The sequence below is a fragment of the Antechinus flavipes genome, chromosome 3 (genome assembly GCF_016432865.1).
Source record: "Antechinus flavipes isolate AdamAnt ecotype Samford, QLD, Australia chromosome 3, AdamAnt_v2, whole genome shotgun sequence".
Classification (NCBI taxonomy): Eukaryota; Metazoa; Chordata; class Mammalia; order Dasyuromorphia; family Dasyuridae; genus Antechinus; species Antechinus flavipes.
The window spans coordinates 461,353,453-461,368,570 of NC_067400.1; the positions used below are offsets into that span (position 1 = coordinate 461,353,453).

General features: G+C 33.5%; 1 protein-coding gene across 1 annotated transcript in view; it reads left to right on the forward strand.

The window, feature by feature from the left end:
* SACS (sacsin molecular chaperone) overlaps nucleotides 1-13,867 on the forward strand; it is a 42,784-nt gene extending 28,917 nt beyond the window's left edge. The window contains exon 9 of the mRNA XM_051986573.1: nucleotides 894-13,867. Within this exon, the coding sequence (XP_051842533.1) occupies nucleotides 894-12,445 (11,552 nt within the window). The 3' untranslated portion in view covers nucleotides 12,446-13,867. The remainder of the gene's footprint in view (nucleotides 1-893) is intronic.
* The last annotated feature ends 1,251 nt before the right edge of the window (nucleotides 13,868-15,118 follow it).

The following is a 15,118-nucleotide window of genomic DNA, read 5'->3' on the forward strand; positions in this document are numbered from 1 at the left end:
TTAGAACTTTGCTTTTCAGTGCCTTTACGAACATTGATGTTTAATTTTCCCATCTGTAAAACAAAAACTCTTCACAGATCTGAAGTTTTTATTTTCATTAAAAGGCATTATTACTTTTTTTTTTTACAGCTTAATATATCACTTTGTATTTTAAAATTTTTGTTGGTGCTTTTTTCCCCCTGGAGCAATTTCTTGATATGCCTTTAATCTATAATACTGAAATTAATAGATTAAGACAGTCATATCTGAAATAGGCAAAATTTTGTGCACTTAGTTCTTAGAGACTCCTAATTTCTACTAGGAGAAAAGAAATATGATTTCATCATCTAATCTCTGGGACTAAGATTTTTTAAATGGTTTTTAATTGGCATTTTTTATATCATTTTAATTTCCCATTATAGTGCTGGAAGTAAGAATTGACCAAGCAATACTACTTTTTAAAAAAAGGCATTTTTCTTTGCTTTTAAAAGAAATGTAATATACATTAAAAACATGTATTTTTACAAAGATTATTCACCTGAAGGACTAAAAGTTCTACTCTTGGCAATGTAATTAAATAAGTATAGTCTTATAGCATAATTTAGAGTGCATCTTTATAAATACAGTTTATATATATTAATGTGTAAAATACAGGATCTTATCCCCTCCAAAGGCCACATTTGTATGTGTTTGTGTGTATATATACACACACACACATATATAAATATACACATCCATATGTATGCCCATATTTGATAAAGTTTTTATTCAGAATTAGGTTTTTTTGTAAAGCTAGTTATATATACACATTCATAATATATGGATATATATAATTTAATGAGAATATAAAGAAAAAACCCATTAATGTTTTATATCTATTCACAAGTAACATTATTGTTCAATATAATTTACAGGAAGACCATGCACTCAGCTGCAGCTTCTGAACCCAGAACGATTTGCACGTCTTATTAAAGAAGTAATGAATGCATTTTGGCCTGGCAGAGAATTGGTAGTTCAGTGGCATCCTTTTGCTGAAGACAGTCATCATCCATCTGTTGTGTGGCTTAAGATGGTCTGGAAGAATCTCTATATACATTTTTCAGAGGATTTGTCTCTATTTGATGAAATGCCACTCATCCCTAAGACTATATTGGAGAAAAGTCAGACATTCATGGAACTTATTAGACTAAGAATCCCATCACCAGTTATTTTAGATGATGAATCTGAAGCACAGCTTCCAGAATTTTTAGCAGACATTGTACAAAACCTTGGAGGCATTGTTCTTAAAAAACTAGATCCTTCTATACAGCATCCTCTTATTAAAAAATATGTACATGCCCCATTACCAAGTGCTGTTTTGCAGATAATGGAGAAGATGTCTTTGCAGAAACTGTGTAATCAAGTAGCTTCATTGCTTCCAACACATAAAGATGCTCTGAGGAAATTCTTAGCTAGTTTAACTGACATAAATGAAAAGGAAAAAAGAATCATTCAGGAATTGACAATATTTAAAAGAATTAATCATTCATCTAGTCAGGGAATTTCCTCTTTTACAAAATTGAAAGGTTGTAAAGTATTACATCATACTGCTAAACTTCCACCAGATCTGAGACTCTCCATTCCAGTAATTGATAATAGTGATGAAGCTACTATACGTTTGGCAACTATGTTGAAAGTAGAGCAGCTGAAAAGCACTGGCTGCTTAAAGTTTATTTTAAAAGATATTGAAAATGGTTTTTATTCTCATGAAGAAACAACACAGCTCATGCTATGGATTCTGGAACATTTGTCCTCTCTGAAAAATGAGAATCCACGGGTAATTGATTGGTTAATGCCATTAAAATTTATTCAGATTTCACAGGGACACATTGTTTCAGCCAATGAACTTTTTGATTCTGATATTAGTGTATTGCAAGATTTATTTTATGCTGAAGAAGAAATATCTTTTCCTCCTAGTATTTTTACTTCCTCTTTAGACATTCTTCATTCTTTGAGACAGATTGGATTAAAAAATGAAACCAGTCTCAAAGAAAAAGATATCATACAAGTGGCAAAAAAAATTGAAGAATTACAAGTTAGTTCTAGCCCAAATCTAGATGCCCTTTTAAAGAAAGCTAAAACACTATTAATGATTTTGAATAAAAATCATACTCTGTTACAGTCACCTGAAGCAAAAGCAACACTGAAGAAGATAAAGTGGGTTCCAACATGCAAGGAACGGCCTCCAAATTATCCAGGGTCGTTAATCTGGAAAGGAGATCTTTGTAATCTTTGTTCACCACCAGAAATGTGTGACGTATCTCATGCTATTTTGGTTGGTTCATCAGTTCCTCTTGTTGAAAGTATCCATGCAAATTTGGAAAAAGCTCTTGGCATATTCACAAAGCCCAGTATAAATGCTGTCTTAAAGCACTTTAAGATTGTTGTTGATTGGCATAGTTCAAAAACCTTTAGTGATGAAGACTATTACCAGTTCCAACATATTTTGCTTGAAATTTATGGCTTCATGCATGATCATTTAGATGAAGGCAAAGAAGCTTTTAAAGCTTTGAAATTTCCATGGGTCTGGACAGGTAAAAATTTTTGTCCTTTGGCTCAGGCAGTAATAAAACCAATACATGATCTTGAACTTCAGCCTTATTTGCATAGTGTGCCTAAAACTATGGCAAAATTTCACCAGCTATTTAAGGTTTGTGGTTCAATAGAAGAGTTGACATCAGATCATATTTCCATGGTCATTCAGAAGGTATATCTTAAAAGTGATCAAGAACTCAGTGAAGAAGAAAGCAAACAAAATCTTCATCTTATGTTAAATATCATACGATGGCTGTATAGCAGTCAAATTCCAGCAAGCCCCAACACACCAGTACCAATTCACTATAGTAAGAATCCTTTGAAACTTATGATGAAACCAATTCATGAATGTTGTTACTGTGATATTAAAGTTGATGATCTTAATGACTTACTGGAAGATTCTGTGGAACCAATCATTTTGGTACATGAGGACATACCCATGAAAACTGCAGAATGGTTAAAAGTTCCATGCCTTAGTACAAGATTGATCAATCCTGAAAATATGGGGTTTGAGCAGTCAGGACAGAGAGAACCACTTACTGTAAGAATTAAAAACATTCTGGAAGAATATCCTTCAGTTTCAGATATTTTTAAGGAGTTACTTCAAAATGCTGATGATGCAGATGCAACAGAATGCAATTTCATGATTGATATGAGAAGAAACATGGACATAAGAGAGAATCTTTTAGATCCAGGGATGGCAGCCTGTCATGGACCTGCTTTGTGGTCATACAACAATTCTGAATTCTCTGATTCAGACTTTATAAACATAACTAGATTAGGAGAATCTTTAAAAAGAGGAGAGGTTGATAAAGTTGGAAAATTTGGTCTTGGATTTAATTCAGTATATCATATCACTGACATTCCTATCATTATGAGTCGGGAATTCATGATAATGTTTGATCCAAATATAAACCATATCAGTAAACATATTAAAGATAAATCTAATCCTGGCATCAAAATTAATTGGAGTAAACAACAAAAACGACTTAGGAAATTTCCTAATCAGTTCAAGCCATTTATAGATGTGTTTGGTTGTCAGTTACCACTAACTGTTGAAGCACCTTATAGTTATAAAGGAACTCTTTTCCGACTTTCATTTAGAACACAACAAGAAGCTAAACAGAGTGAAATCAGTAGTACTTGCTATAATACAGCAGACATTTATTCCCTTGTGGATGAATTTAGCCTCTGTGGACATAGGCTTATTCTCTTCACCCAGAATGTCAATACCATGTTTTTGAAGTACTTGAAAATCGAAGAAACCAATCCTGGTTTGGCACAAGATATAATTATCATTAAAAAAACCATGTGCTCTTCCAAAGCATTAAATGTACCTATTGTAAGTGTTTTAAAAGAAGCTGCTAAGCTCATGAAAACTTGCAGTAGCAGTAACAAAAAACCTTCTATGGATATACCAAAGTCATCTTGTATATTACAAATTACAGTTGAAGAATTTCGCCATGTATTCAGAAGAATTGCTGATTTGCAGTCACCCCTTTTTAGAGGTCCAGATGATGATCCAGCTGCCTTATTTGAAATGGCAAAATCAGGACAAACTAAAAGGCCATCTGAAGAACTACCACAGAAAACAGTGGATTCTACTACATGGCTAATATGTACCTGCATGGATGTGGGAGAGGCTTTAAAATTTTCCCTGAATGAAAATGGAAGAAGGCTTGGGCTTGTTCCTTGTGGTGCAGTGGGAGTCTTATTTTCTGAAGCTCAAGACCAAAAATGGATTGTAAAACAACATGTTGGGGAAGTTTTCTGCTATTTACCTCTGAGGATAAAGACAGGGTTGCCAATTCACATCAATGGTTGTTTTGCAGTTACTTCAAATAGGAAAGAAATATGGAAGACAGATACAAAAGGAAGATGGAACAATATATTCATGAGACATGTTATTGTTAAGGCCTACTTAGAAGCACTCAGTGTTTTACGAGAGTTAGCCATAAGTGGAGAACTAATTGATTATACTTATTATGCAGTGTGGCCTGATCCTGATTTAGTTCATGATGATTTTTCTGTGATATGCCAAGGTTTTTATGAAGATATAGCTCATGGGAAAGGTAAAGATGTATCAAGAGTCTTCTCTGATGGATCTATGTGGGTTTCTATGAAGAATGTGAGATTTTTAGATGATTGTATACTTAAAAGATCAGATATTGGTCCTGCTGCTTTCAAGATCTTTTTAAAATACCTTAAGAAAACTGGATCAAAGAATCTCTGTGCTGTTGAACTTCCTTCTTCAGTAAAATTGGGATTTGAAGAAGCAGGTTGCAAACAGATACTACTTGAGAATACATTTTCTGAGAGGCAGTTTTTTTCAGAAGTGTTTTTCCCAAATATACAAGAAATTGAAGCAGAACTTCGGGATCCTTTAATGTATTTTCTTTTAAATGAAAAAGTTGAAGAATTCTCTGGAATTCTTCGTGTAACTCCTTGTGTTCCTTGCTCTTTGGAGGGCCATCCTTTAGTCTTGCCTTCAAGGTTGATCCATCCTGAAGGACGAGTTGCAAAATTATTTGAAACTAAAGATGGAAGATTTCCTTATGGTTCCACCCAGGATTATCTAAATCCCATTATCTTGATTAAACTTGTTCAGCTAGGAATGGCAAAGGATGATATATTATGGGATGACATGCTAGAACGTGCAGAATCAGTAGCTGAAATTAATAAAAGGGATCATGCTGCTGCTTGCCTAAGAAGTAGCATCTTATTGAATCTTATTGATGAAAAACTAAAAATCAGGGATCCTAGAGCAAAGGATTTTTCTGCAAAATATCAAAAAATTCCTTTCCTCCCATTTCTAACAAAACCAGCAGGTTTCTCTCTGGAGTGGAAAGGTAGCAGTTTTAAACCTGAAACTATGTTTGCAGCAACTGATCTTTATACAGCTGAGTACCAAGATATAGTTTGTCTTTTACAACCAATTCTCAATGAGAATTCTCATTCATTTAAAGGTTGTGGTTCAATGTCATTGGCTGTCAAAGAGTTTTTGGGGTTACTCAAGAAGCCAACAGTTGATTTGGTTATAAATCAATTAAAAGAGGTTGCAAAATCACTTGATGGAATTACATTGTATCAGGAGAATATAACTAATGCTTGCTATAAATACCTTCATGAGGCAATGCTGCAAAACGAAACCACAAAGACCTCAATTATTGAACAGCTCAAAACTTATAATTTCATTTTAGTTGAGAATGCTTATGTTGAATCAGACAAAGTGTCATTTCATTTAAACTTTGATGCAGCACCATATCTCTATCAGTTGCCAAATAAATACAAAAATAATTTCCGTGAACTCTTTGAAAGCATAGGTGTAAGATCTTCTTTTACAGTTGAAGATTTTGCTTTTGTTTTGGAATCAATAAATCAAGAAAGAGGTACAAAACAAATAACTGAAGCAAATTTTCAACTTTGCAGACGAATTGTTAGTGAAGGAATATGGAGTCTTATTAGAGAAAAGAATCAAGAATTTTGTGAAAAAAAGTATGGCAAAATATTACTACCAGACACCAATCTTGCTCTTTTGCCTGCTGAATCATTATGTTATAATGATTGTCCCTGGATAAAAGTCAAGGATACGTCTGTAAAATACTGTCATGCTGATATTCCTAGGGAAGTAGCTGTAAAACTTGGAGCAGTACCAAAGCGACATAAGGCATTAGAAAGATACGCATCCAATATATGTTTTACAACACTTGGAACTGAATTTGGACAAAAAGAAAAACTGACCAGTAGGATTAAAAGTATTCTTAATGCCTATCCTTCAGAGAAAGAAATGTTGAAAGAGCTTCTTCAAAATGCTGATGATGCTAAAGCCACAGAAATCTGTTTTGTTTTTGACCCAAGGCAACATCCAGTTGATAGAATATTTGATGATAAATGGGCACCATTGCAAGGGCCAGCACTTTGTGTTTATAACAACCAACCTTTTACTGAAGATGATGTCAGAGGAATTCAAAACCTTGGAAAAGGTACAAAAGAAGGAAATCCTTGTAAGACTGGACAATATGGCATAGGATTTAATTCTGTATATCACATTACTGATTGTCCTTCTTTTATTTCTGGCAACGACATACTCTGTATCTTTGATCCACATGCAAGATATGCACCAGGAGCTACATCAGTTAGCCCTGGACGCATGTTTAGAGATTTAGATTCAGATTTCAGAACACAGTTCTCAGATGTTCTAGATCTCTATTTAGGTGATCATTTTAAGTTGGATAATTGTACAATGTTTAGATTTCCACTTCGAAATGGAGAAATGGCCAAAGTTTCAGAAATTTCCTCTGTTCCATCATCAGACAGAATGGTTCAGAACCTTTTGGATAAATTGCGTTCAGATGGGGCGGAACTTCTTATGTTTCTTAATCATATGGAAAAGATTTCTATTTGTGAAATAGAAAAGGCAACAGGTGCACTAAATGTATTGTATTCAGTGAAAGGCAAAATAACTGATGGAGACAGATTAAAACGGAAACAATTTCATGCATCCGTAATTGATAGTGTTACAAAAAAGAAGCAGTTGAAAGACATACCAGTACAACAAATTACATATACCATGGATACTGAAGATTCTGAAAGTAACCTTACTACATGGCTAATTTGTAACAGGTCAGGTTTTTCAAGCATGGACAAAGTTTCTAAGAGTGTTATTTCAGCACATAAGAATCAGGATATTACTCTTTTCCCACGTGGTGGAGTAGCAGCTTGCATTACTCATAATTACAAGAAACCCCATAGAGCCTTCTGCTTTTTGCCACTCTCTTTAGAAACAGGACTACCTTTTCATGTGAATGGACACTTTGCTTTAGACTCAGCAAGAAGAAATTTGTGGCGTGATGATAATGGAGTTGGTGTTCGAAGTGACTGGAATAATAGCTTGATGACTGCCTTAATAGCACCAGCATATGTTGAACTACTGATTCAGTTAAAAAAGCGTTATTTCCCAGGTACTGATCCTACAATGTCAATTTTGCAAAATACAGCAATTCATGTTGTAAAAGACACTTTAAAGAAATTTTTGTCATTTTTCCCAGTCAACAGACTTGACCTGCAACCAGACTTGTATTGTCTGGTGAAAGCACTTTACAGTTGTATTCATGAAGATCAGAAACGCTTATTACCTGTGGTAAGAGCTCCAAATATTGATGGCTCAGATTTACATTCTGCAGTTATCATCACTTGGGTTAACATGTCTACTTCAAACAAAACCAAACCATTTTTTGACAACTTGCTTCAGGATGAATTACAACACCTTAAAAATGTAGAATACAACATCACAACACGTAAGACTATAGCAGAAAATGTTTACAGATTAAAGCATTTGCTTTTAGAAATTGGATTCAATCTGATATATAACTGTGATGAAACTGCCAATCTTTATCATTGTCTCATTGATGCAGAAATTCCGGCTAGCTATGTAACTCCTGCAGATGTCCGATCATTTTTGATGACATTTTCTTCTCCTGATACAAATTGCCACATTGGGAAATTGCCTTGTCGTCTTCAACAGACTAATTTAAAGCTGTTTCATAGTTTAAAGCTTTTGGTAGACTATTGCTTTAAGGATGCAGAAGAAAATGAGATGGTAGTTGAGGGACTGCCACTTCTTATTACTGTTGATAGTGTTTTACAGATTTTTGATGCAAAACGCCCCAAATTTCTTACAACATATCATGAATTGATACCTTCCCGCAAGGATTTGTTTATGAATACATTGTATTTAAAATATAGCAATATTTTATTGACTAGCAAAGTTGCAAAAGTTTTTGATATTACTAGTTTTGCTGATTTGTTATCCTCTGTCTTACCACGTGAATATAAAACAAAAAGTTGTACAAAGTGGAAAGAAAATTTTGCAAGTGAATCATGGCTTAAAAATACATGGAATTTTATCAGTGAATCTGTAAATGTGAAAGAAGACCAAGAAGAAATGAAACCAACTTTTGACATTGTTGTTGACACGCTAAAGGACTGGGCTCTGCTCCCAGGAACTAAATTTACAGTTTCAGCCAGTCATCTTGTTGTTCCAGAGGGAGATGTCCTTCTTCCTCTCAGTCTTATGCATATAGCTGTCTTTCCAAATGCCCAGAGTGATAAAGTTTTCCATGCTTTAATGAAAGCTGGTTGTATTCAGCTTGCTTTAAACAAAATTTGTTCTAAAGACAATGTGATTGTTCCTCTACTGTCAGCTCACACAGCAAACATAGATAATCCTACAAGCATTTTGAAGGCCATACATTATATGGTCCAGACTTCAACATTTAGAACTGAAAAATTAGCAGAACATGATTTTGAGGCTCTCTTAATGTATTTCAATTGCAATTTAAGTCACTTGATGTCTCAGGATGACATTAAAATTTTAAAATCACTTCCATGCTATAAATCAATTAGTGGCCGATATATGAGCATTGCAAAATTTGGAGCATGTTATGTACTTACCAAAACCATTCCTCCAGCTGAAGTGGAAAAATGGACTGTCTCCTCCTCATCTGCATTTCTTGAAGAAAAAATACATTTGAAGGAATTATATGAAGTTCTTGGTTGTGTCCCTGTAGATGATCTTGAAGTATATTTGAAACACCTTTTACCAAAGATTGAAAATCTTTCTTATGACGCAAAATTAGAACATCTGATTTACCTGAAAAACAGATTATCTAGCATTGAAGAATCATCAGAGATAAAAGAACAACTTTTTGAAAAATTGGAAAGTCTATTGATAATTCATGATGCAAGTAATCGTTTAAAGTCTGCAAAACATTTTTATGATCGAACTGTGAAAGTTTTTGAAGTTATGCTTCCAGAAAAATTATTTATACCTAAAGATTTCTTTAAAAAATTGGAGCAACTCACCAAACCCAAGAATCAAGCTTCATTCTTAACATCATGGGTAATGTTCTTAAGAAATATGGGACTCAAATATATTCTTTCTCAACAGCAATTACTGCAGTTTGCTAAGGAAGTAAGTATGAGAGCTAATACAGAAAACTGGTCCAAAGAAACACTGCAAAACACAGTTGATGTTCTTCTTTATCACATATTTCAAGAACGAACAGATTTATTATCTGGAAATTTTTTGAAAGAGTTATCTCTAATACCTTTTTTATGTCCTGAACGTGCTCCTGCTGAATTTATTAGATTTCACCCTCAGTATCAAGAGGTAAATGGAACTCTTCCTCTTATACGGTTCAATGGAGCACAGGTAAATCCTAAATTTAAACAGTCAGATGTTTTGCAGCTGTTGTGGACCTCCTGTCCTATTCTTCCTGAGAAAGCAACACCTTTAAGTATCAAAGAACAAGAAGGTAGTACTCTTGGTCCACAGGAACAACTTGAACAAGTTTTGACTATGCTCAATGTTAATTTGGATCCTCCTCTTGATAAAGTCATTCATAATTGCAGAAATATATGCAACATAACAACTTTGGATGAAGAAATGGTCAAAACTAGAGCTAAGGTCTTACGGAGTATTTATGAATTTCTCAGTGCAGAAAAAAAAGAGTTTCGTTTTCAGCTTCGAGGAGTAGCTTTTGTTATGGTAGAAGATGGTTGGAAGCTTCTAAAACCTGAGGAAGTAGTGATAAATCTAGAATATGAATCTGATTTTAAACCTTACTTATATAAACTGCCTTTAGAACTTGGCACCTTTCACCAGTTATTCAAACATTTAGGTACTGAAGATGTTATTTCAACTAAGCAATATGTTGAGGTGCTGAGCCGTATATTCAAAAATTCTGAAGGAAAACAGTTAGATCCTAATGAAATGCGAACAGTTAAGAGAGTTGTTTCTGGACTGTTCAAGAGTCTTCAGAATGATTCAGTCAAGGTTAGAAATGATCTTGAGAATGTACGAGATCTTGCACTTTATCTTCCAAGTCAAGATGGTAGATTGGTAAAGTCAAGCATCTTAGTTTTTGATGATGCCCCCCATTATAAAAGCAGAATACAGGGACATATTGGGGTCCAAATGCTTGTTGATCTGAGCCAGTGTTATTTGGGAAAAGATCATGGTTTTCATACCAAGTTGATAATGCTCTTTCCTCAGAAACTTAGGCCTCGTTTACTAAGTAGCATTCTTGAAGAACAGTTAGATGAAGAAACACCAAAAATTTGTCAATTTGGAGCATTATGTTCTCTTCAAGGAAGATTGCAATTACTCTTATCTTCAGAACAGTTCATTACTGGATTAATTAGAATTATGAAGCATGAAAATGACAATGCTTTCTTAGCCAATGAAGAGAAGGCCATTAGGCTTTGCAAAGCTCTTCGAGAAGGTCTAAAAGTTTCATGTTTTGAGAAACTACAAACAACATTAAGAGTTAAAGGATTTAATCCTATTCCCCACAGCAAAAGCGAAACATTTGCTTTCTTAAAACGCTATGGCAATGCAGTAATTTTACTCTATATTCAACATTCAGACAGTAAAGACATAAATTTCCTGTTAGCATTAGCAATGACACTTAAATCAGCAACTGACAATTTGATTTCAGACACCTCCTATTTAATTGCCATGTTAGGCTGCAATGACATTTATAGAATCAGTGAGAAACTTGACAGTTTAGGAGTGAAATATGACTCATCAGAACCATCAAAACTTGAACTTCCTATGCCTGGCACTCCAATACCTGCTGAAATCCACTATACTCTACTTATGGATCCAATGAATGTTTTTTATCCAGGAGAATATGTTGGATATCTTGTTGATGCTGAAGGTGGTGATATCTATGGATCTTATCAACCAACATACACATATGCAATTATTGTACAAGAAGTTGAAAGGGAAGATGCTGACAACTCTAGCTTTCTAGGAAAGATTTATCAGATTGATATTGGATATAGTGAGTATAAAATAGTAAGCTCTCTTGACCTGTACAAATTTTCCAGACCTGATGAAAGTTCTCAAATTAGAGACAGTGCACCTTCTACCCCAACCAGCCCTACTGAATTTCCAGTCCCTGGACTTCGAAGTATACCTCCCATTTTCTCTGGAAAAGAGGGCCATAAAACATCTTCAAAACACCATTCACCCAAAAAGATTAAAGTAAATTCTTTGCCAGAAATATTGAGAGAAGTGACATCAGTAGTAGAACAAGCATGGAAGCTTCCAGAATCTGAAAGGAAAAAGATTATCAGACGGTTGTATTTGAAGTGGCATCCAGACAAAAATCCAGAAAATCATGATATGGCTAATGAAGTTTTTAAGCATTTACAAAATGAAATTAGTAGATTAGAGAAACAGGCTTTTATAGATCAAAATACAGATAGAACCTCAAGAAGAACATTTTCAACAGCTTCTCGATTTCAGTCAGACAAATATTCATTTCAGCGGTTTTATACTTCATGGAATCAAGAAGCAACAAGTCATAAATCAGAAAGACAACAACAAAACAAAGAAAAGGGACCATCATCTGCAGGACAGTCTTATTCTCAACGGTTCTTTGTTCCACCCACTTTTAAGACCGTAGGTAATCCAGTTGAGGCACGGAGGTGGTTAAGGCAAGCTCGAGCAAATTTTTCTGCTGCCAGAAATGACCTTCATAAAAATGCTAATGAATGGGTATGCTTTAAATGCTACTTATCGACTAAATTAGCTTTGATTGCTGCTGACTATGCAGTAAGGGGAAAATCAGATAAAGATGTCAAGCCAACTGCACTTGCACAAAAAATAGAGGAATATAGTCAACAACTTGAAGGACTTACAAATGATGTTCATACATTGGAAGCTTATGGTGTGGATAGTTTAAAAACCAGGTACCCTGATTTACTTCCTTTCCCTCAGATTCCAAATGATAGATTCACTTCTGAAGTTGCTATGAGGGTAATGGAATGCACTGCTTGTATCATAATAAAACTTGAAAACTTTATACAACAGAAGGTATGAAGTGATTAAAGGGAACAGTTTTTAGGTGGGGCTAAATATTGAACATGATGAATGCAAACAAATTCATTTGGTTATAATTCTGTGGGCTGAATTATCTTTTATGTAGGAGTTTTTGAAGTATAATGCACAAAGTTAATACTAACTTTGGATGATCATTAACATGAATTACAACAAAAACTCTGAGCCTCAAAGAAAATTTTTATGAAATTATAGGAAAATGAGTTATATAATTGTTAAATGTATGTATGAATGGTTAAAATGACATGTTATTGAACTGCACTTTATATAACCAAAGCTTAGCAATGTGTTCGATAAGGTGTTTTATGTGTTTCTTGTTAGGATGATTTTTATGTTTCCAACAGGGTATAATTGTTTAAGGAATTAATGTAACACTGGACATGTTACTGAGCTAAACAAATAAAGGGAAGTTGTCTCTGGAATGAAGATATCTTTCCTACATTTTTAATTGCTAAAATTTTTTTTTGACCCATTGTTCTCTTATCAGCTGGCTCTGATTATGAATTTGTTCTCATTTTATATCCTCATAATGTTCAATACATTTGAATTGGTACAATATTTTAATTATCTTACTTGATTTTGCCTTCATAGTACTTATGAAAGTGCACTAAGTGCACTTTATGCTTTAGTTTTAAAATATTTTAAAATGTTTTGTTTGTTTATAAGTTTCATATTTAAAGATTTCATGTGGATAGCTCAAATGGGTGGTGGCAGTTTATTACCAGATGTTGATAATGTTATTGAAAACTGTTCACCAAAATAGCATTTTGAAGACTTATTATGTTTGTATACATATTCTTTTCATAAGCATAATTTGTATAGTATGGGTGTACAGGTTGCAATTTGGATTTCATATGTCTAATGGTGCTGCAATATGATCTGTTTTTTTTTCTTCTTTTGTCTTTCAGTATGGCACTTCGTGATCTTTGGGGCTTAGTTAACATTTCAGATATTGCAAATTGTAATATCCTTGATAATGCCATTTGCTTAATTTAATACTTTTTTAAAAAATAGGAATTATTATTTGGAAATTTCCCCACCTCCCAGATTTGTCATATCTGACATTCAATATTTATCATGATTAAATGTAATATATTTATTTACTTGTTAGCACAGTGAAAATATAATTTTTTTTCAGAATGTAAAAAAGAGTTCAGTGATAATGAGTTTACATAATTGCAATAACTGAAATTAACTTTTGCAATTCAAAAGAAAAATATGCTGATATAGACTTATGCAATTAAGGGCTTAAGGAATGTGTTGAAACAGTTTCACTATTGGTAACAAAAAGAATGTTTGCTTCTTGAAAAATGTATTGCTTCTGAATGTGAAGCCATGTAATTATTTCTGCTATTATATTAAGTGCCATAATTTTAATAAAGCAAACATACATACAAAGAAAAATTAATTGTAACTTTGCTTTTTGAGGACACTTTTTATAGCTTTGAAATCAAGCTTCACTTTTGTACATTTCCACCTTGTAATGGAAAAACTACATGTGGAGACTGCTAAAATCTGAAAATGGGGGTTTCGTTTGATTCTGAAATTTAAAAAATGGGTTTGGAGGATGAGTCTAACATAGGCTTAAGCACATAGTAATTATATTACTAATGATTACTGAGATATTTTGATATTTGTTTTCAGATTAGGTTTTTGTGTGTGTGTGTGTGTACCTAGGTTTCTGGAGACAAACCTCTTCACAATTTATTAACTCTTCCTTAAACAGTCAAGAGCTATTACATTATTCAGAGCCAACGTGGAATAGATATAGAAAGGATGCTAGACTTCTTATTCTAATACAAACCTGGAGAACAAGACACTTAACCTATATGAAATTGATATCTTTAAAAATCAGGATAATAATACTTATACTATCTGCTTCACTGTGTTGTAAGTAAGGTGTTTGGTAAATCTTCAAATGCTATATATTTCTGTTTCTCTTACTTGTGTTAGTATAGAGAGAGGTAGTGTGGTTCATTGATTAGAGAGCCAGCTCAAAGCCAGGATGACTGGATTCAAATCCTACTTTGACACATACATATGCTTTATGAGTTTAGGCAAATCATTGCCAAATCACTCTAGGCAACTCTCTTAAGATCATAAGTTGCCAAATTTTATTGGCAGAGTGAGTTTCCTTCACTCACAACTCCCCATAGTAAGATATGTTTAGATTTTATTATTAGTAGATTATGGATTAAAATCCCATTTTGCTCTTAGAACCTAATTTCTTGTTGCAATTGGAATTTTGGAGTTGAGAGAATTAAAATCTCCAGTTAATGAGCTGAGATTCTTCATTAACAGATTTGTGTCAAATGTGCTAAATATATTAATCAGGGCATTTAAATTTATTTTTGCTTTAGACAGTTTTAATGACATGAAAAAGATGAGCTGGTTAAGAGAAATGTTTGAGAAAAATGAAAGGAGTCCTTTAGATGAATAATTTTTTAAGCAGGAGAAAGTTATCAGTATCACTGTTACCTTGATTTTTTTTCTTCACCATATTTTAGCAAAATATGAAGGAAAAAATCTTCAGAGCAGATATTATATATTATATAATATATAGAGATATATGACATATATCTCTCTATATATTACATATATATGTGTATATGTATATATATATGTATGTGTGTGTATATATATATATATATATAT